The sequence below is a fragment of the Emydura macquarii genome, unplaced genomic scaffold, assembly GCF_026122565.2.
Source record: "Emydura macquarii macquarii isolate MOO-44397 ecotype Brisbane River unplaced genomic scaffold, CSIRO-AGI_Emac_v2 contig_18, whole genome shotgun sequence".
Lineage (NCBI taxonomy): Eukaryota > Metazoa > Chordata > Testudines > Chelidae > Emydura > Emydura macquarii.
In genome coordinates, this window is record NW_027130155.1 from 9,281,747 (window position 1) to 9,305,311 (window position 23,565).

Sequence of the window (23,565 nt, forward strand, 5' to 3'; positions counted from 1 at the left end):
GTGTTAAGTTATCCTTGACTCCAAGGCCCTGCACTGCTCAGATTTTGTTCCCTGTTGCATCTCCCATCAGCTCCTTCACTCTACTACCAGTGTTAGCATTGCTACACCTTTCATTGCCTAGTCTTCTTCTATGCTGCATCTCATTCCTTAAACCCTTCCAGCCCCAAAGGGGAGGCTCCCACCTCTGCCTATTCAAATTATCCCCAGGATTCCTTCCTTCCATGAAACCAACACTAATCTGCATAAGCCCAATGTCTTCTTCACTCCAGCATTATGTCAGAGGAGAGAGAAGATTTATTATATTTTATTTTTTAATTCTAAGTTTATAGGACCCTTGCTAGGGGTCTCCTATGCATCTAATCTTATCTCTGTCTGTCTTTTAAATTGTAAGATCATTGAGTTGGGGACTTCCCTTATTTGTATTCTGTACTGAGGTAAGCATGTCAAGTGTGTAACATATAACAAAATAATTAATAAATCAGAAAACAGGTTTACACTATTGCTCTGCAAGATGATGAATAGTTTTCTGAACTAGGGCAGTTTGGTCTGATTTTTTCAGTCCAATCTGCAGTTGGCTGTACCAGGACACACTATCTCTATGCTGTATAATGTCACTAGTATAAAGCCTAAAATATTATCTTTATGTGTAGATGAATAAAAGACTGGATACATTTTAGGCTTAAACTATCACCGGTAACCATATAACAAATAACATCTCACAGGTAAAGTTCTAGGTTATTATCCAGGCAGTGTCATTTCACTGTTGTCCATGTGTTTATGTAGTGTCCAGTCTGTCTTAGTTTTGTTTTTGTTTTTAATTCATTTAATTTAGGGACATTGGCCTTAAAGGAAGGACATTCAAGATTATAATGTTAGTTACAATAATTGTTCCAAATAAAATGTGTGTTTTTAACTACTAACTGTTTGGTTATTTGTAAACTTAAAAAAATAGGTACAATAATATTAAGACTTAGTTTTTCCACTACTGTTCTCAGTTAATTAACTTAGCTCCAACTCTACAAATACTTAGGCATGTGCTTAACTTTACTATGAGTAGTTCCCACAGAGCCTTAAAGAGTACCCTTGTTACAGTCAGATCTTAAATGCTACCTTATTCTGATGAGTAAACATTTACTACTGGTAAACAAAATGACGTTTTTAATTTACTTTAGAATTTTAAAAAATAAAGAATATTTTTGAAGCAGTACTAGTATTTTACAAATATTGACAAAGCTGTACTTGATTGTACAGATGACGACACGGAGTTTGTGTTCCATATAAACAAACTTGATGTGGTATGCCACATTTTGAAATGCAAAACCTTGCATTACAAACCTGGGGTAAGTATTTGTTTCTTTGAGGTAATGATGTGATGTTTTAAAACATTCCAGATAATACACATTAATTCAGGCTTCTTGTACATGTCCAGGTACTAGCACAGTCCATCTGTGTGTATAGTAAGTAGTATGCAGGATTATCCTCAGGACTAGACAGAGCACAGACTCAATTTCTGTTGATGACTCTTAAGGTTGATCAGTTCCCCTGCCCCGGACGACTGAACAGGCCAGTTTACAAATTACTTGTGAAATGTGATAGCTGAACTTAAATACACATTGCTCCTTCACTACAGCAACCCAGTTCCCCTTTGACAGGGCCTGTTTGTTTAAAGAAAAATGTGAGTTTTACATAATCAGCAGCACCCAGCCTCCCAAAACCTCAGTAACTTACTGTAAGATTTTCTCCCCCCAGTCCCCGACCTGCGATAAGACATTTAAACGTTTCTTGGGACGGAAGAGCCGCTGTTCCTGACATGAAGGGACGGTCAGGACTCAGGGCCAGTCTTCGGGAAAAGGGGGAATCAATCGCACAGTTAGTTTCACTGCTACTCGTAAAACCCGCGAGTAACGGGCCTGGCGGCGGTAAAACAAACACCCCCGCCCTGAGCGGTGCCCCTGGTCGGCACTTTTCAGCAGCTCACTCTCCTGGCGCTGCGCGGAAGGGGCTCACACCGGCCGGCTTTGGGGTGATCTTCGCCTTTCACACAGCCCAGTATCCCCCTCCCCCCAACTCACCCGGCCCGGCTTGACTCCGCGGCCGCCCGAGACACGCTGCGCGGTGCCAGCGCGGAGCCGGGGACGGACGCAGCCCGGACTGCAGGGGCGCTGAGCGGGACGTTCCTGCCCGAGCCTCTCGGCAGCTGGCTCCTGCCCCGGGGCTCCGCACTGGGCAAAGGGGGGGGGGCGCGCTCGGGGAAACCTCTTCCCTCCCCCCGCCCCGAAGAACAACTGGGATATTCATGAGGAGCGGCGCGATGCCAGGGAAACTCCTCCAGGCCCAGGGGACCGCTCGGAGAGGTTGCTGCTGCCGCCAGCGCCGAGCCTGCAACCTGCCTTTAAAAGCCCCCCCCCAGGAGCCACCGCTCCGCACAGGCGAGCCGGCCGCCGGGGCGCCCGCAATGAGGCCAGCCGCGTGCTCCTGGGGCCTGGGGCTCCTGCTGGCCGCCGCCCAGCTCTCCCGCCAGCAGCCGCCGCAACAGAGGTAACGGCTCGTCGCCGCCGGGGCAGCGCCGGGTGCGGGGGCGCCCCCCACTCGCCGGCGACCGCCTCGCCGCTTGACCCGCGAGTCCTTCGGCTCCTTCCCGCCATTCTTGCCGCCGCCCGCTAGTGGCCCCTGCAGCTGCCCCCTGCCTTTGCCCGGCTGCCGCTCGAGGGAGGCACCTAGGCAACAGCACGGGCCGCTGAGGCAACGCCTCACGCTTTGGCCCCTGCCGACCGGCGCCTCCCCAGTCACCCTCTGCCGCTGCTGCCCCCGCCCGGCTCAGCGGCGGCGCTGGGGCGAAGAGCCGCAGCAGCCTCGCTTGGTGCCACGCCGCTAGGGGTGGGTGAGCTGCAGGTCCCGTCCCGTGTCCGACCTGCGAGGGCTTCCTTACCTACAGGGTTGCTCGCCACGGATCGAAGCCAGGCAGGGTGGGGGCGGCTGACCTGAGCTCGCTCGCTGGCTACGCCCAGTTTGCCCACCCGGGGCGACTCTTGAGAGAGAAAGAAAGACTCGGCCGGGCCCCCTGTCCCCTTCTCCCCTGGCTGGAGGAGAGATGGGACCCGAGGCTCTCTTGGCATGTGGAGGAGATGAGCCTGTGCCAGAGGCACGAGTGAGAAGGGCAAGAATCCAGGGCACTAATCTTAAAGGATTCCCATCTAAATTAACCCATTTTGGCCTTAACAAGCTACAGTAAAACGTTACCGATTCACACCAAGGATTGAAAGGCCCATTGCAAGAACTGAAGGTTGAAAATTAGTAAGTGACAGGACAAGAACAGGAAGAAGCACAGATACTGAATCAAAAGCTATATTTTGTTCCTTTAGGCCCCTCTTCTGCAGTGGAACACAGGATCTATGCATGCAATTCTGAGTGCAGGCAGGCTCAAAGTTTTAACTTGACCACTGTAATTAGATTTTATTTATCGAACACTTGACTGATACCAGTAACTATTTTGTAATGTGTACCTATAATAAAATCTTGATGAGACATCACCCCAGCACCTTGCTATTATGTTTGCTGAGGAGTGGGGTAAGATCACCATTATTTGTGCAAATTACAAAGTGTGAAAAGTAGCCAGCCTCTCTTCTGTTTTACTTTCCTCTAATGAAAGAGAAACACTTTACCCATTTCTTGTAACAAATGCTAGCCTTTGTTGATATTGTACAAAAAAGCCCAAGTGTCTCAGTTTCTTGTATTCAATTTGGGGGAAAAAAAGATTCTGCTTATCCTTTAAAAGGGATTGTTTTTATTTTGGGGGATATTGGAATTAAAAACAAACATTCTGTTGTATAATTTCTTGGATGATTAAGCTTGCCAGCATTGGATTCACGGGAGGAAAAACAACGCCCACCAACTTGACTGTTTGCCACATTCTTGTCTTTTAAATACTGATTTTGCATTCGTGCATATCACCTTTTCAATGTTCTCAAAAAGTTTTACAGCCATTAATTTGGCAAAGTACTTGAGAATGAAGGATGTGCTTATGTTAAGCATGTACTTAAGTGCTTTGCTGAACCATGATCTAATTACCCCTCAAAGTCCTTAGGCAAAATTAGGACCTATAATTCCCACCAGTACAGCTCTAAAATGGATGCTGTTATGCAGACAGGAGCTGCATTGATGGTGAATTATGGGTCCTGGTATTCCCAGTATAGAAAAAACTATGAGCTGGTTTACTTTAGAATTCTGTGATAAATTGTCATTTTAATGGAGTCAGAATAAAGGGGGAGAACCTAACTTTACATTTTCTAATGACTTATCTGCTGGAGAAGTGTGCTTTTTTAAATAGAAATATACATTTGTTATGGTATTTCTCCCTCTTATTTTATTACAGACAATGCAAAGTTTTTACTTGAATAAACTGTGCAAGTATAACAGCATGCAGCACTACACCTGCAATTTTTAAAGGCTGAGCTGTCAGTTCTAGCCACACCTCAGTTTGTGCATTAAATTGTTCTGTATTACAATTTAAATATCTGCTAATGTTACTCATTTATTTAAAGTTGCAGTACATTTTTGTATCAACATTTTAACTGACATCTCCACCAGACAAGTTAATAGTCTTTCCATCCTCAGTATTATAGAAAGTGTTGATGAAATATATTTCCAAACTAAGCAGTATTTTTTTTAATTTTCTTTTTTTCTTTCTTTCTTTTGTTATTCCCAGACCTGCTTTTACCTGTGGAGGAATTCTGTCTGGAGAGTCAGGGTTTATTGGGAGTGAAGGATTCCCTGGAGTTTACCCTCCAAATAGCAAATGTACTTGGAAAATCACAGTAAGAATTTTTAATATCACAAAACCACTTCTGAAAAGAATGAAGAGCTCCTACCTGTTTGTAATGCCAACATTTTATATTGGGTGACAGATGCCTCTGATAATGAGTTGTTGGGCTTACAGTATTTCAACTGTCTGGAACATTTTTTAGTTTCATTAAAGTGATAAATAGTGGCTGAAACATGCAAAATATAGGTCTAACCTTGCTCAAATGAGATCAAGACTCCCATTGACTTCAATAAGAGCTATGGTTTTTAAACCAAAACTGATGAAAGTACTAGTCATCACAGATATTACCAGAACATTAGAGTATTTACAGTCAAGCCTGTTATATTGTCATTTGCGGTGCAGAGATTGTATGGAAAAAAAAGTTTGTTAGTGTGACATAGGCAAATTTGGAACAAAAAAAAGGTTAGGAAACAGGTTTGTGTTATTGTACTGTATTTTGACATGATTATTGCTGATAACACCCCATGTCAGCCATCTTCTCCTGAGTTCTGCATCCTGGCCATGCCACATGATGTTCAGTGATAAAGTAAGATCATAGAGCGGAAAGAGAAAAGTGATGTTCTATCTTTATGAATGACACTCTAGATATGTGCGTTACAGGATACTCAACACTGAAATGAGTTTGCAGAGCAGCCACATTATATCCATGAATGAGGCTAATAAGTGAGTAAACACTATTAAATTGAATAGCGAGAACTGAATCCCTTCAGTGCTGGACATGTTATAAACCAAGTACTTCATAAAAAGAGGTTTTAACTAAGCTCCTTTTACTTTTCCAGGGGTATGATGACAAATTATGTTACCAAAGAGATACTTAAAACCCCACACTGTTCTCTGGCTACATGCCCAACTCCATTAACATCAGTGAGAGTTTCTCTGTGGGTCAGGACTAGTACATGGGCTTGGGTCAAGGAGGGAAATAAGTGCTCTGAAAATTCTCTTTTGAAGTTGCCATTAAAGATATAAAAAGGTATGGAGAGTAGTAGTGAATTAGGACATCACAGGGTAATGCTCTGCTGCTCCTACAGAGATACTGATGCAAGTAGGAGACCATGATCTTGATACAGTATTTTGTTAAAATTACTGTCAGACCAAAGAAATTGGTTCCATTCTGATTAGGGTGGAGAACAGCTTTTTAATTTGCCTTTAATCAGTGACCAACTTTATCTAGAAAAGAACAATCTGAAGTATGCTTCATTTTTATTTATAAACTTGTTTCTTGCTGTCTGAAGAGACTTGATTGCTTTTTAACATTTACTAGTGATTTAGTGGTTAGCCATCCTCAAATCTGATTGGCTGGCAAAGATTCCATTTAAAGAAATACAACACTGAAACAAGAGCAGCAACAACAAAGCTGATTTTCAATAGCAGTTAGTATCATGAAATAATTTTGAAATTAGTTCTTACTAAGTTTGAAACATCATCTTGAGGGAGATTGTCATTTTTCAATAATATCGAAGTGGAGATCTTATAAGATAAAAGACTTGGAATACAAATGATTGCTAGGAAGTACACACTGAAGAGTCCTATGGGCCATTCTATTCCTTATTACTAAGTCAGAAAAAAAAGCACAACTGATTTTATTTAAGGAGTGTCTCTAAGGGTATGTTTTCATTGAGGAGTTAACTTGAGGGATCGGCAACTGGTTCTAAACACCCTAATTAGCCTACCCTAGGTGTGAGTAACACACTCAAATTAAGGTGCTTCACTCCCCCATGTGTGTATTGCTAGAATTTCTGGGGACACATCCCATGGTTCTTTGTGGTGCAGTCAGCTGAGAGACTGATTCTTTCACAGTGAATTACAGGAAAACAATTCTGTCCTTCTGGGCTCATGGGGAATTGTGAGAAGGCATTGGAGGACTATCAGTACTCCAGTGATTTAGTCTGCATCATCTTCAATGGAAAACAGGCAGGTTATCAGCCCGAGTGAAAGTGGCTCCCAAGTCCAGCACTGGAACAGCCATTGTTTGCTTTCTGTGTGGGTTACCAGAGGCATGGAGATGTCTAATCAACCAGAGACTGCCATCTTCTCTAGGAGAAATTCAAAGTTAATTGAAGTATGGCAAGCAATTTGAAAGTAAAATTCCTTTATAAGAGACCATAGGCAATATAAAGTGAGACAATGTGATCTAGTGGATAGAGCACTGGATTGGGAATCAGGAGATCTGGGTCATATTCATGGCTGTGCCACTGGTATGCTGGGTCACCGTGGGCAAGTTACTTCACCTCTCTGCCTCAGTTTCCACATCTGTAAATTGGGGATAATCATATTTTCTTTTGTAAACATCTTTGAGAGCTCCTGATGAAGAGTGCTATGTAAGAATTAAGAATTTTATTGTTGTGGTATCAGCTGAAATCTTCCACAGTTATTTTGCTAAAGCTGAAAGAGTCACTAACCCAATTGAGTTTTTGTTATTTAAAATGCTGGTTAACTAGAAACAGCAGCTGTATTTTTCTAAGAGCTGTAAGAAGTGTGCAGCACGTACTTGTGATTGTATTGCAGCCTTGGCAGACTACTCAAAAGCCGTTGGTGGGTACTGCTACTGCTAAGATGTCATCTTTACTCGTTTCCTCTTCTGCAGTAACTTGAATAGTATCACTCACTGTGTATCACATACATTTGCTTTTAATATCGTATTATCCTTTCTTGGCCACCACCCCACAAAGTTACATTGAATAGTCTGAAAAGTTGGACTGCTATCCTGAATCTTTTTGGCAAACCTTGCAGTTCTCTTAAAATCCAACATACTCAATGTTTAAAAATAATACTCAAGATTGCCACAGTCAAACAAGGTATTTTGTTTTTTTATATAGATTCAATAGCTGGATTGCAGGACATGCTTGCTGAAATAAGCAGGGTGGAATTGGAAACTTGCCATGTGAGCAAAGGAGCTTAAGTTAGTTTCTCCAGATTTTAGCTCTCAAAAGTATTTAGCTTCTATGGTTTTGAAATTATCCTTCCAAATATCACTGGTGCATTGCTTAGAGTGGGGGAAAAGGTCAAATTTATCAGGCACCAATGGATCCACAGGCATGGTCAAGGGACAGCACTCTGGTAGGAGTAAGAACATCTTCTCAATCTCAGCAGCTGGAGAGGAGGGGACAGGAAGGGAGTGAGCAGAGAAACTGAGCTTCTTTTCATTGTGTTACTCCCCCCATTACAATATATCTTTCATATTCATTCTAGCTAATACATTTAATCTTCTGGATGGCAGGAATCTGATCAATTTTTCAAGTCTTGACAATAAGGATAGTGGGAAGGGTGTTCTAGTGATCCATGGCACCACTATTGCTAAATACTCAGCATTTTTATTATTAAACCTTGGTTTGGAAAGGTTTATTATTCAGCCCAAAACATTTGTCAAGTTTAAAATTTGGCCTTTAAGACTCTGGCCCACAAACAACTCCCCTCCTTCACACCCCCAACACTGCAGTATGGAAGAGCAAAACCTAACAAGAACATTCCCAGAAAGCAGGAAGAGGTCCACTTGTGAATAGCCTCTGTTTTAATTTAGAGCAAACAGTGCTTGGTATTAGGAAGAGAGCAATTGCTATTAGTGGTGTAAAAAACATTCAGGGACTCTACAGTGGTGGGTGCTGAATACCTAAAATAAGAATATCCCTTCCCCAAACTACTTAGTCTAAATACCGATGTTTTTACAATAGTGTACACCATAAACAACTTTCCCTAAGAACATTTAGGGATTATATTCTCCTTCCTCTGTTAGAGAGGTATGCATGTTCACTAACAGGCATATATTGCTTTTCTGTGTAGTTAGTGTATAGACGGGGCTCCAGTTCATGGACCCTATGAACCGCAGCACAGGGGCATAGTTATGGGTAGGCCTGGGTGGGCTAGGGCCCACCCATTTTGAAAGCAGACCCACCCAAGCTCCACTTAAACTACCTGCACAAGTGGAGCTTTCTCAGCTGGTGGCTCCCCTAACTTCCTGCTTCCAGTCACATGGTCAGAAGCAGGAAGTTCGGGAAGCAACTGGCCGAGAATCATTAGGCTAGCCAATGCTCCAGTTGCCCTTGGCAATTGTGCATCAAGTGTATCGGTATGCACCCCCTTACCCTCCGTCTGCCAAGGGCAACTGGAGCGTCAGACTTGCTGAATTTCCTGTTTACAGTCATGTGACCAGAAGCAGGAAGTTCGGGTTTTTCAGCCAGCCCACCTGTCAGCCAGAGGCCCTGTCAGAAGATCATGTCTGGCTATGTCCCTGCCACAACAATTGCCTTGGTACAGTCTGTGGCTGAATATTGTGCACCATTCACTCACAGCAATCAATCAGACTAAACTCCTTGATACTCAACTCACTAAACCCCATATACATAATATATGTATTATATATTGTACATATATATATCTATATAGATATATATATTCACACAATATGTACATATACATATATATAATGTCAATTCGACCCCAGTTGATTGGTCCTATCACATATCCAGGCTCCACAGATTAGAAGAGTTGTCCACACATCTTGCTTTCTTAACCATGTCAATGCAAAAACAAGGATCTCATTGCATGATAACTTGCAGAACATGCCAAAGACAAGATTAAAATCCCACAAACCTCCATGGAACTGCATCAAGACCCTTACACTCAACTTCGATGCTGAGGCTCAATGGAGAGCCACCTGGAGCGTTTTGACTGCTCAAAACAAACAGTTCATTGTTGACCCTGCTGAGAAACCACCAGGTTTTGATTTATGTCAGAAAGACTGGGGCATATTGAATTGCATCTCTAGGGAGATGTGGACAAACCCTTTTGAAATGGAAAATGAGGCAAACACTTATATGCGATTGTCACAAGGTCACCAGTCACAAACAATGGAGGACATCGTATCTGAGTGTCCCCTTCGTTCTTTCACCGGGGGCCTGACAGACATTCACTAGCTCATTGCTGCAGCAATGTGCTAGCTATCAAAACTAGATATACATTTGTAATCGTTGCTACCTACCCAAGCCATATGAAAGAAGATGTGTATTAGATCCTGACTACACTAATAAACATTAGTTTGGTTAATAACATTCACATCATGCTAGACTCTGCTGGCTCTTTTAATGTATGCATATTGAAAACAAAAAGCTAAATTCAGCTATTGATATACCTTTGGTTCAAAGTAGTTCTGGATCCAAAGCCCATCACTAGATCCTCAAAAAATCTGATAGGGTCCTGAGCAGTAAGATTACAATGTGCCATTTGGTAGGAAACTTGCTCCTGGATTAGAACCTGGATGCTGGTAGAAGTCCATTAGACATGCCTTCCTATTAGAGGTCTGGATTCATCATCATAGAATAAAAATGGCCTTCCAAGTCTGACTACATGGATTCAGACTGCCATCCAGTGTATCAGTATTCACCCTCTTACTTTCCCTCAGCTGCTCATAGACATGCTCCTGACTTCTACCCTCACCTCCTACCTTACCAAGGCTCAAATGGAGGATGCAAAGTGAATGACAAAATACTCATGCAGGAAATGTAAAATGGTTTGGGGTTAATTCCTGTTGTGTAAACATTGTATTTGATGTATATAATTTACAACAATAAAAGTGAGGGAACACTAAATCTTCATGGGACATAACTAACTTTAGACCAAGCACCTATGTCCCTTGAAATGAGGGATATGCGAGAGATGTTCCTGCCCCACATATCACTTGGCAGGAACATTACTCTCAGCCTCCTGCACACTGCACCACACTTTGAACAGATTCTAGCCAGGGGTCCTGGGGATGTGCTGCCTCTGACATGCTCACCCACCTTCCTCCAATCTTGCAGAACCTCCTCTATCAGCAAGAAGGGACATGGGGTGAGGACTGGCCACTCTTTGCTGGGTTTTCCTTCCTCCTCTACCCATACTCCATTGGGCAAAGCAGTAGCTTACATTGCTTCCCCATTTACAGGGGTTGGATTTTCCTTTCTCCTCTACCCACACTCCATTGGGCAAAGCAGTAGCTTACATTGCTTCCCCATTTGCTATGGAAACCCCCCTTGCAGGACATCCCAGAGGCAGTACCTTATGAGGAGCAACTGGCAGCACAGCGAACATCATTGGATCCTGTGTGGGGAGTGTCAGGGAAATGTGTTGGTGGAGGGCAGATGAGGTGGCAGTAGGAAGCTATACAGGTGTCCTTTTGTCTTTGTCAATCTTTCATTTTTGGAGTTAGACACAGTGGCCACTCTCACCCCAGCATTAGAATGGGGAAACTCTACAACCATGAACTTCTCCAGAGTCACTCAGGGTTAGATCAAGAAGGGCAGCAAATCTAATTAGCAAAAAAATTCTGGATCTAGGAGTCGGGCAACTATAGTTGTTTTTAGAATGGGAAGAACAGAACAATTTTTAAAGAAACAGTCATTGAGTTGGTTGCAGCACCAGCACAAAAGTGTCTAATGAATGTGCTCGCTTATAGATATCTACTATCCATACACCAGACCCTAGTATGTGATTAGGAGGAGTCTGATAATTACTATCACAGATACAGAAGCATATTGGACTCTCAATTCTCTTGAAGTTCTCTCACCAACCAATTGATTTGAATGTGTGTTGGATCAGACTCTAATAACCCAATTCAACAGCAACAAAAATCCAGTGTCTGACAGTCTGCTGGGCTTTAACACAGAAGCCAACATTTTATTCAGTTGGGACTTATTTTATCAAAATGTTTTTTGAGAAAGCAGCATGGTGCAGGGAGGAGACCAGCAGACCAAGAAGTCAGGAACTCTCAGTTCTATTCCTGGCCCAGCCATTGTCTTACTATGTGAGCCTGGTCAAGTTACTCTTCTGTGCCTCAGTTTTCCCATCTGTATATTAGTAGGATCAAGATACTTGTCCACCTTTGTAAAGTGCTTTGAGCTCTAACACTGTACTTGGAGCAAATATCCAGGAAGTGCTTGAGACAGTAGTAAGCATATGTAAAATATAAAGTTTGGAGGAATATTTTATCAGTATATGCAGAAGCAGATTCTCTCTTTAAAGCTGTAGTGCATTAAGGTTCTGGATCCTGAAGTTGACTCACATGGTTAGACCCTTGTAGCTGGGCCAAGCCATGGTTTCATCACAGGTGCAAGAGTTCACCCAAACAGATCCAAATTCAGGATTAGAACCTAAAGGGATATACAAAGTCAAGTTAAATAACTTTAAAGTGTCAGTTGTATCACTTATTACCTTTTGATATTAAAACTGAAATAATTAAATAGATTTACAGAGTTTTCACTATGCTTTGTCTTTAATTTCATTCAACCCTTCCCTCCTCTACACACATCATATTCTTACAGAGCCACGTATTTCAGGTGAACAAAAGGGAAATATTCAGTACTAACCATACCATCCATTTTCTCACCTTCCCTTCCTCTCTGGCCCCTTCCATTCCTCTGTTCCCAAATTGTTCCAGCATGGGGAAGTTGGACTGCTGGTGCTTGTGTGCCAATTTCAAACAAGACAGGGTCAATTTGCCCCTAGCCTTTACGTGGCCCTGCAGGGGAGTAAGCTGCCTGGATTGCAGTGCTGGATGCACGTGAGTGAAAAGCAACAATTGCATGCCCAGTGCTTACCTCTGCAAGCAAGAAGACGGGGGTGGGAGGAGCCATGACCATGTGCCCTGTCCCGTCAAATACATCAGCTAGCAGAGTTTCCCAGGAGCAACAGGTGTAAGCTGCCCCCTGAATGAGGTAGACATGACATAGTAAGGGAGAAACAGGGCAGAAATAATGACTGAGCTACAAGTCCTGCCAAGAGCTCATTCTGAGGAGTTTCAGTTTTTTTGCTGCCGCAAACATAGGACCAAGCCCAAAGGCTCAGTCTAGTCCAAAGTAAACAAAACTGAGTCATGTTGGCTTTTGCTCCATTAGAAAGACAGGGAAGAAAGCAATGTTTGGAAAATGGTGTTAGAAACATTGGCAGGTTTGAATACATGTTAATTTTCAAGCTTTTAAGGTGGGGTTATTATAGTGGAGAACCAACAGTGAGATAGTGTTTTCAAAAGAGTCTGATGCTGTGAATTCTGCTGCTGGACTAGTTGTAGAATTGAGCTGTTGGGAATTCTTAAAATGCATCTGCTGCTCTGCAGTTTGTATCTGAGTTAGAAAGCGTTCTGTAGATTTGTTTTCCAAAGGGCTTAACAATTAAATTATTTTATTGAAATAATAAAATATTGACAAATGCATAAGGTGATGAAGAGCCAAGTCCCTCAGCCTTTGTTCATTAGTTATCCCCATGACTTCATTGTGACTACACACAAGTAAGGATTACTCTTGTAACTATAGGTTGGATCAGGCTCTACGTTTGAAAACCACCACCACATATGTTCATTAAAGTTTCATAACTTTAAAAGAAAAAACAACCACCTTAAATGCTAGCTAAACAAGTAATATGGAATCACTTTTCAGATCAATAGAAGTTAGGGGAGGGGCCCCAAAAACCCTTTCTTAAAATATAATTCCAACCAAATTGGGACCCTTTTGTTTAGGCAATGTACAAATGCACAGCTATTGGTAGTTCCTGTCTCAAAGAGCTTACATTATTTTACTTACTAATGCTTTGCATCTCTGAAAATCAGGATGGTTCTATTTATCTGCTTAAGTTTAAGGCCAAATTTTTCAAATGTGGATGCTAATTGATGTGTCCAAGGTGTGAGTTTGTAGAGTCGTAAATAATACATGGTTCTCCTGACTCCCAGTCTTGTGTCTTAGTCTTTCCTCTATAAGAATTGCCTTATTTTACTGTGTCAAAGACCAGCAAAACCAAGGAAATTCTGAGTGAATTAATGGCTGTTAAAAAACAGATGTATATCAAGACTGTCAAATGCACCCTGCATCTTCTTCCTCTTCTACTCCCACTGTTCGTACTTCTCAGCTATTCAAACCAGGAGAGATGCATATGCTGGAAATATTATACTTTCTGGACTTGTGTAGATGTGGATAAGTTACATTACTTTTTAATATGATTATTTCTATCAAATGCATATATGATTTAACCTACATACATATGTTTAGAATCAAACACTCTGTAGTTACTCAAGACTGCATTTCCATCTGCTCGAAAAGTCAGCTACAATTTCTGTTTTCCCCACAATGGTTATCCATTCAAGATAAAAATAAATGGACAGGCTTTTAAAGGCATTAATGACAATTATATGCTTAAATGTCATTTATGCTTCTTGAAAATCCCCCTCAAAGTCACTAAAATTAAAATGATAGAAATTCAAACTCTTCAGGAATTTGATTTAAAACTATGGGAATTTTGGACTTTCTCTTTCAAGCTTCCACTTGCTGCCAATTACTTTGTTTCAGGTTCTAATCTCTGATGCACCACAACGCACATTTGTTTAAACTAGGCCAGACCACTGTGTCACCACCTTCCCTGTGGCAGTGCCAAGAGGTTACCAAGAGTTCTAGAGCTGTAGGAATTTAGATTGTCCAACCTGAGATTGGTGGATAGGACACCCCTGGGGCAGATCCTTAGATGGTGTAAATTGTCGTAATTCCATTTACTTCAATGGAGCTATGACAATATTTACTTTCTGAGGATCTGCCCAAGCAACACTTGCTGCAGAGAACTTATCTGCATAAATTGTACCCCACCCAGGCAAGGCCACGGCTTGGTTCCACAGAGTTTTGTTAGGTATTGTTTTTGGCCTTCTGCAGCAGGCACATTTTCTCCTGGTTATCTAGGCTTGCTGTGGTCCAGGTAATTGCCAGCCCCACAGGGTTTCCTCAGGACAGAAGTCAATTGTATAGTATTAAGCCCCGTGTAAGCTTGTATTATAGATTCTTTTGTTCTTTAAATATATGTATACAAAGAAAAGTTATGAGTTACTCAGCAACAGATAAAAGCCAAGGATGAACTTCCAGTCTTAAATACAGTAGTGGTAGTTTGCCTCTACTCTTTTCGTGCACAGTAGTACAATTTAAAGTTGAGGTGCCAGCCTCAACCACAGTTTATCCACAGTTCTTAATTTGTTTCCATGGGGCTTTAAAATACACCCTTAATGACACTTCAGCATAATATTTGCAGCTGAACAAGTATTTGATTAAAACATCTGAACACTAATCATACAGTATTCTAAAAAAACAGACACGGGATTCTTGTGTAGTGAGTCGACAGTGCCCTTTGATGCGGCATCTTATGTTGTGATATGGAAGCATGCCTTTCATCATACTCCCTCCTCCCTACCCCAAATCTTTACTCATATTATCAAAACTAGTCAGGGTGCTGTCTAACTAAAAGGGCAATGACATACCCTGGCTTCTGTAGTTTCAGCCACTCTGTGACATTTTAACAGTTATGTTTACTTTGCAGGTACTTGGACCTTACTTTCCAAGACCTCAGTCAAAATATATATTAAATCAGTGTAAAGACAATGTATTTAAACTACTGTAATCAAAATATGATGCTACAAGACAAGCTGGTTATTAAAGAATTTCTAAGCTTTTAATACCTTTCCTTGAAGACATACTGTATTCACTGACTGAATTTGAAACATTTAGTATTTTTATTGTTGTTTAACTTTATAGGCAGTAGGTAGATCAGAAGAACAGCATGAAGTGGTATAAATGCTGTTCTTACAGTTTCAGTGCCACTAATCTCAACAGCCCAAGATTTGACAATGTTCTGTCAACTAATTTAACTATAGTTTACCTTGAGTGTAATACAAGCTAATTTATATTAACAAGGAAAAGTTATTGTTCTTATCGCTAGAGCTTTTCTAAGTGCCCTATCTGTGCTGTCCTTTTTCTGTACGTTTCTAGAGAACATATTTTTGCTGATTGTTTTTCTGATTAACTTATTTGTTGCTGTTGAAAATGTCTCTAGTTCTCCAGCTGCAGTATTTTAAATAAAATGGCAGTGATTCTAGAGATTTATATAAAGTGATTTACAATGTGCGCCTGTTTGCTTCAAACTGATTAAACAGACTTGTGGATTTCTTCCGCACACCAAACTCTAAAGCCTGGTTACTTCAGTAGCGTATTAGTTTGACCTGGTGACTTGCTTAAATTTTTTTCTAAAACATAGCTGTTCTACTTTGGATGAGATTGCTGGTTTTTTATGTGGTGGGAGTAGTAGTGAACATCATTTTTGCAAGAAAAATGTGAACAGGAATTAAGGGAGATAAACCTTTAAAATTACTTAGAGGTTAAAGCAGGCTGTAATTTACCCACATCAGTTTCCTCTGCAATATTCCTCTTTTCTGTCCTCAGAGGAGACAAACATCCTAGAAACAAAATAAATATTTTTTCCTGTATTTTGTGTTTCACAGTTCTTGGTTGTACCCCATCTAAACATATCAGCTTTATTATTGTATGGTGTAATTAAATATTATGGCAGTGACCAATAATGCTACTTTACAGTAAGTAAGATCTTAAGGGGAGTGGTAACAGGATATTTAATCTTATACCTTTGGGGTCACTGATTCAGCTCCAACCCAGATTAGTGTTATCATGAGATAACTTTGAAATGAGTTTGGTACTCTTAGTACAGTTTGCAGTGGACAGGTAGTCATACCACAAAAATAAAAATAAAAACTCGTGCCTTTTTGGACAGAATCAGCAGAGATTCCAAGGACTGAATGGACTTACAGACATTATATCCTCTCGCCCCTTTATCATAGTTGGGAAACACTGGCACTACTGCTGCCTGTACTAGCCTGTTCTATGGCTAAAAAGAGGACTTCAGTCTCTACGGCTCATTAGAATCTATATGACTTATTTGTGCTAGTAAATGTTTATCTGTCTTGAATTTAAAATTAGTCACAAATGAAAAATTTCAGGAACTTTTTTTTAAAAAGTGGCTTTACTAGTCAGACTTTGGGTGTGTGTTACATATTTAAAAACAGGAAATAATGATGGTATCTCAGGCAACACAGTACAGTCATGGCTGGTAATGTTTTTTAATTGGTTACCTACTGCACCAGTCCACGTAATTACATTGTGTCTATCTATGTTCCCTTTTCAGTTTTTCAAATGAACAAGATATTCTTCACTTCCTGTCCCAAACGGTTACGTGGTGTTTGTTAAACAGGTGCCCCATCAGTGTATTACTCCCTCCTAGTAAGAGCTTGCAGGGTCAGACTCCAACACCTTTCAGGTCTAGAACTCCTGAGCACATGGAATGCTTTCCTTTGTTTGAGCAACCATCCCTGACCCCCAGTTTCCATCTCTTTTGAGAACTCACCCATTTCACAGTGTCCACAATGAAGCAATTCAAGAATACTCAACTTATTTTTCCATAGCTCTTACAAAACCCAAAGCCTTACCAGATATGTAAATGGCTAACTTGCATAATTATGTAATAGTATTGCTAATCCAATTCCTACCATTCATCACCACCACTCATGTCATGTTTCAAATTTAGACTGTAAACTGTTTGGGGCAGCAACTGTCTCTTTGCCTTGTGCAGTGCGCCTAGTACGCCTTTGGGTTCCATAAAATAAGTTTTTTCTTTCAACTGTGGTGAGGTGGATAAGTGTAGGGAATTTTAATTTGAGATCATTTTGTGTATTTTAAAAAAGCTTCCCTATGTCTGTTTTAAACATGTAATTATTTTTATCCAGAAATATTCTCCATTTAACCAAAGTCTTTAAATGCTTTTTGGTAAAGCAGCAAAAGAGTATTAGGCCTTAAAGTGTTCCAGCAACCAGAGAGTTACATTTTAAATAACTTTTTGGTTAAGGGTAACTTGTGTCTAGGCTCTTACACCAAAGACTTTCTTATCAACATCACACACTAATGTCTTGCTTGATCTTTGTAGCCAACCTGTAGTCTTACATATGCTTTATCAAAACAAGTACTTCCATTACATTCATGGAACTAAATGAGCTCTATTTTAGTTGTTAATTTTAGCCATGCAGTTTTAGCCATAAAGATTCTCTTTTTTAAATTGACACTGTGTTTATTAAATTGCTATTAAAAGTGATCAGAAAATATAAAATCTGCCAAATTGAACAGATTTATTATAAAGTCTTGATGCCATCAGTAACCAGGATAAGAGGGACAAGTGACCTAAATTCAAAACTGATTGGTTCATATTGAAAAAAAATGGCACTGACCTCACCCAGTTGGTTAGCCCTGTGTTGATGAAGTCCATGGTAGATGTGACATCACTGGCAGAGGATGTGCTTGGGCATCAGAGTTACAGTTGAGTTGGGATGTGATGGCTATTGAATAGCAGTTATCAACATTTGTCAAAGCAACACTCTGGAGAGAGGATGCTATGCTGCTGCAGCAGAAAGGGAATACTGGCAACAGAAAAGGATGGAACTGGGAACAGAGAGAGGGAGCATCCACATTATTTGTCTAACAGGATGGAAAAATTTCATGTCATCCATACCCAAATGAAGAACTTGATTGGTAAGTCGGGGAAAGGGACTTGAAAATATATACAATTGAAAACACAAACAGTTATGCAGAGCACCAGAGCAGCTAGTTATGTGATGATTATGTTATTAAGATACATTACTCTCTCCCCCTGTAGGTGCCTGAAGGAAAGGTGGTGGTTCTCTCTTTTAGATACATAGACTTGGAAAGTGACAACTTGTGCAGATATGACTTTGTGGATGTGTACAACGGTCATGCTAATGGACAACGCCTCGGCAGATTCTGTGGTAGTTTCAAACCAGGTGCCCTTGTAGCCAACGGCAATAAGATGTTGGTACAAATGATTTCAGATGCAAATACAGCTGGAAATGGATTCATTGCTATGTTTTCCGCAGCAGAACCACATGAAAGAGGTATTTTACAACTATACAAATATTAAAGGCAAACATTCAGAGGCAGGGTTAGCCCATTGGGGGCCCTAAACAGGAATAGTTCTGGAGCCACACCTTACCCCTCATTCACCCCCTAAAAATACAAATAGTATTATTTCCACAAACAAAAAAATATACCAACACAACACATACTAATACACAAGTTAAAAAGTCCATGTTAAATAAGATGAATTTTATTTTGGGGATAATACTAAATGGGGCCCTAAGTAACTGCTAAGTCTGCTTATGCCTAGTGCCATCACTGCAAACATTAACTTGTATTTTATAGAATGTACTTAAAGACTTTGAGGCCAAAGGGACTTTTAAAGTTAAAGTAAGGTTTCCTACTTCTTTGAGAGTTATAAACATCCAGAACCCTGCAGCCTTGATATTGAAAGGATACAGTAGTCAGGAAGCTGCACGCTTGTGTTATAGCCAAGGAAATTGTATTTGGTACAAGTTTTATTATTTTGGGGTTGGGAGGAGGAGAAATGGTGCCGTAGACTGGCACTTTAAAAAAAGAAGTCTTTAATTTTTTTAAGTTAGAATGTTTTTTTCCTCTTTATTCTCAGTCATGGATATTTGACTCCTCTTAGGCACAGATGCCAATTCCTAAGCTTTTCTCTCACCCTCAATTTTGCAAAGGGGGAAAATAGTTTTAATTTTGTAGTCTGGGAATAAGGAAGAACCTTTTGGTCAGGAAAGTGAATCTTAATACACTGATAACGTAGCTTACAGAAAAATTATAGAATATGTTAAAATCTCTACAAAGTAAACAGACCGTCACTTACAAACAGTTTTTAGTTTCTTCAATATGAGCAAAATCCTCCCCATGGGTATGGAGGGCCCTAAATGCAATGGAACTAGCAGGAGTGTGTTGTACAAGATAAGGTGGCTGCAGAGAGACTATAGAGTGGTCTCTAAAACCCATTACACCCTGTGGAATACTGCACTGCAGTGGGTCTGGAGAAAAATGTCAAGTGAGTTGTATCTTCAGCTACACTTATCCACTACCAAATTGCCCTGTCCTGGGAAGGGCACACATGGACACTATTACAAGCCCTAAGACTTCTGAAATAAGCATCCACTGAGCACTATTCTGATGCTCAATCCAGTGGGGGAATCTATTGCTGGACCTACAGAGGGAGAACTGCAGTGTGGGAGTTGGGACCCACCAAGACCCTCTACACAAAAGCTTGCTTACTTGGACTACACACAGGAGTTGGGAACTTGGAATGGAACAGTTGTATTAAATGCATTACACAAACTTCCTGTGCTTTTAGTCAGTATGTTATGTTCTGTATTTCTAGGGGATCAGTACTGTGGTGGACGACTCGACAAGCCTTCTGGGTCCTTTAAAACTCCTAATTGGCCAGATCGAGATTACCCAGCAGGAGTTACCTGCTCATGGCATATTGTAGCCCCAAAGAATCAGGTGAGCTTGGTATTTATTTTAACAGTTACCCACAAAAGTTATCATGTAGGCTAGCTACTTTGACACTTCATGGTGTCAAAGGAACATATAAAAAGGGGAAAAAAATAAGAACATTATTAAGGTTACAAATACAGAAGTTGGGAGTGTGTGGGGAGCACACTACCTATTCATATGTACTTTCTCTTCATACCTTATAGTTTTCTTGTATGTTTCACGGTTCTGTTCCTCCTGTATTTTTCTGACATTTCCAGACTTTTCTGTTTCTCAATTGAGTAATACATCTAATTTGGAATGTAGCTTCCCATATACTCTACTTTCTACAGGCTCCTATGTGGCCAGTTAGGCTTTTAAAAAAATGGTGTTTTGAAGGACTTTTTGTTTATTTTCCAGAGGGGTAGCCGGGTTAGTCAGTATACAGCAAAAACAACGAGAGTCCTGTAGCACCTTAAAGACTAACAAATTTCTGCGGGCATAAGGTTTCGTGGGCTAACCCATTTCAGTATCTGATGAAGTGGGTGGCAGCCCACGAAAGCCTATGCCCGTAGAAATTTGTTAGTCTTTCAGGTGCTACAGGACTCCCGTTGTTTTTGTTTATTCTGTTAATTGACAGTAGTCCAATGGCAAATTAGATCAGAGTAAATTGAGTGCAAGAGATCCATCTCAGAATAAACAAGATTATGAACATCAAGTTGAAGTTTAACAAAATATGTATGCTTTGTGGTATATTCTCTATTGGAGGCACCCATGCTGGCTTTAACACCTATTAAAAGCAGAAGTTCATTATTTCAATTATGACTTTGCCTATCTGCATAAGACACGCACATGGATTTGTCTTACTGAACGGGTTTCCACTATAAAACTCTGTCATTTCTTATCTTGAGGTCTCCATCATCTTAGTCAGTCAATCAACTGCCCTTGTGGTATATTAGGCCCTACGCCACTTCTGCCTAGTTTCAGATCTATGTATTTGTCTCTGTCACTCAATGTTATTCAAAGAATTCATCCTTCCATGCTGTGCTGGGTTGGCCTCAGTCTCTGCTTCATTTTTTGTTGTTGCCAAGATTTCTGCTCCATAAACTATATCATGGCAGGAAGAACACAGTGATTGAGGCGTGTTTGGTAGGTTACTTTTCATTATGTTTAGCTTCCCAAAATTCTTTTATACAACACCCAGATTTCCCTGTTAATCTCAGGCACATGACCATAATCTTCCAAATGAAAAAGCTGTCCTTCATAAATGTATTCTTTAGATCTTTAATTCTTTTTCATTTACCAAGGTATTTTTTCCATTAACTAGAGATTGGATGTCAGCTTAATCTTTCCTGTATTCATATTTAATCCACATTCCTTGCTTGCCATGTATAGGTCATTTAGCAATGCTATGGCTAGGCAGTGATTTTAACAATATTATCTGTAAATTGCAGGTTACTTAAATGGGAAGAATCAGTCTCCAGCTGAGCCTTAAAACTTTTTACAAGCTTGTAGGGAAGATTTAGGACAGGATTTTCGTTTTGTATTCTTATTCTTGAGATCCTTTCCCCATAAATGTTTTAAGCATCGAAATGAATATATTTTCTATCTATTCCCATAGTGCTTCTCTCAGTGCTGTATAGTTTCCAATGAGCCAAGGGCTTTTCCTTGCCCACAAAGCCAAGTTTTGTATTATTCAACACATTTCCTTTTGGCTAGTTAACATGAAGGTGCTCTACATTAAAAATGAGCCATTAAAAGATTCACCATTCCACTGGGCATATTTTCTATCCAGATAAGGTTTTTACCTTTCCATTAGACAAAGACTGAATCAAGCCACACCCATTTACCTTCCATCAGGATATGACCATTAAGGCAAGCCATGCTCTAATTTAGATCAATAATTGTTTTGTTGAGCTCAGTAAATAGGTTCTCCGTGGTGGACTCTTTTCGCCTTCCATACCATCATTAGACTTTCTGCAAAATGCCCAGATACAACATAAGGAAGCAGATGTTCCTTTTGCTCCATTCCTAGATGTTCTCTTGCTTTCCTTCATACGCAAATTCTGTTTCTATTCCTCAGCATTATTTTTCCTTAATTAGATATTTATATTTTTCCTGCAGGTGATAGAGTTAAAGTTTGAGAAGTTTGATGTGGAGAGAGATAACTACTGCAGATACGATTTTGTGGCAGTTTTTAATGGTGGGGAAATCAACGATGCTAAAAGAATTGGGAAATATTGTGGAGACAGTCCACCTGCGTAAGTAACTTCCTTGGATTATTAACATACCTATAGCTGTTTATCCTTTTGGTTATCAGTCCTTTACTACATTTTTCTTGAGGTTATTTTGGCAAAATATGACAGTTTTCTACATCAAGTACATACTGCAAGCTTTTCCTATTGTCTGATATATTGCAGCTATTGTACTGAATAAGGTTAGACTTTAAAATGCCTCCGTATATGGAGATATAATCCTTTATAAAGATTTCCACTTTCTTTTCCTCTTTCTGAATGTGGAACATGCACCATAACATTTAATTTGTTTGCTATTACTCGGTGGAATGTGGTTGTTCAGTGACAATTTGTTTGTTTACTAATTTCTGATGATGATGCTTTTCACCAGATTGTTTTTATCCATGAAATACTGTATGTTAAATCTTGTCTTACCTCATTTGAAATCAGGTCACATGTGCCTCAGTCTCCCCTTTCCGCTGGTGTTGGGTGCTTCAGTTAGTTGGAGATTTTAGTGTTTTGGGCCTCTGACCAAAGCAGATATCCTCCCATTCTGGTCCCAAATACAATAGCAAAATACATCCTTGGTTGCCTCTTGGCTACAGCCTTCACCTCTATTGATGTTGGGCTCTGCTAGTTGACATTTGCCCTTCTCTGGGTTAAACAGTTCCTTGTTCATTTTCCTCTTGGTGCCAGGTCCATCACTCCGGGGTCAAAGAGGTTTCCACATGACCCATTAGTAGAGCAGTTAAGGAGCTCTATCCTTTTCCAGTGCTATGGGCCCTGGGACCCTAAGCTATGAAAGGTTTGTATACACTCCATCCAAAAATCACCCACTTCACTGTTCACAAGAGTAATTTCCATTCCTCCCCCCCTTTTTTAAGGCCTTCTTCCTGGCATCTTTCCAGGCTACTTTAGCAGTGCCTTCTTGGACTCCTTCCCAAAGTTCTTATCAGTCTGGCCGCTTCTTTGGGCTTCTCCAGTTCCTCCCACGCTCTTTCTCCGAGAAATACTCATCAAATGCTATCAGAATTCCCTATACCCAGTCTTGCCTCTCCCCTGATCTCTCTCCCTGCAGCTTCTGTTTATATTCTCTGGCATGCCTTCCCCGTGTGCCTTGCAACAACCTACACAATTCCCAGGGTCGCACAAGGCTCCTCCTTGATTTCTGCTTGATGCTGGGATGTACAAGCATACCCTTAAAAGGCCATTAAGCCCCTGTAACATATTCTATTGGCAAACATTATTTTAAAAGATAGTTATTAGTAAAATAAGTTTTTCTTTTACTCCATACACTGAAGCACAAGTCAAAGGTTTAGATATGGTATTTTTATGAGCTCAGTTA

The 23,565-nt window shown here is 40.6% G+C and overlaps 1 protein-coding gene across 1 annotated transcript in view; it reads left to right on the top strand.

Moving 5' to 3' along the window:
- The first annotated feature begins 2,008 nt into the window (after window positions 1-2,008).
- The window catches only part of PCOLCE2 (procollagen C-endopeptidase enhancer 2), a 35,788-nt gene continuing 14,231 nt past the window's right edge, over window positions 2,009-23,565 (top strand). The window contains exons 1-5 of the mRNA XM_067556970.1: window positions 2,009-2,538; window positions 4,706-4,814; window positions 18,308-18,563; window positions 19,892-20,016; window positions 22,111-22,247. Coding sequence (XP_067413071.1) covers window positions 2,297-2,538; window positions 4,706-4,814; window positions 18,308-18,563; window positions 19,892-20,016; window positions 22,111-22,247 — 869 coding nt within the window. The 5' untranslated portion in view covers window positions 2,009-2,296. The remainder of the gene's footprint in view (window positions 2,539-4,705; window positions 4,815-18,307; window positions 18,564-19,891; window positions 20,017-22,110; window positions 22,248-23,565) is intronic.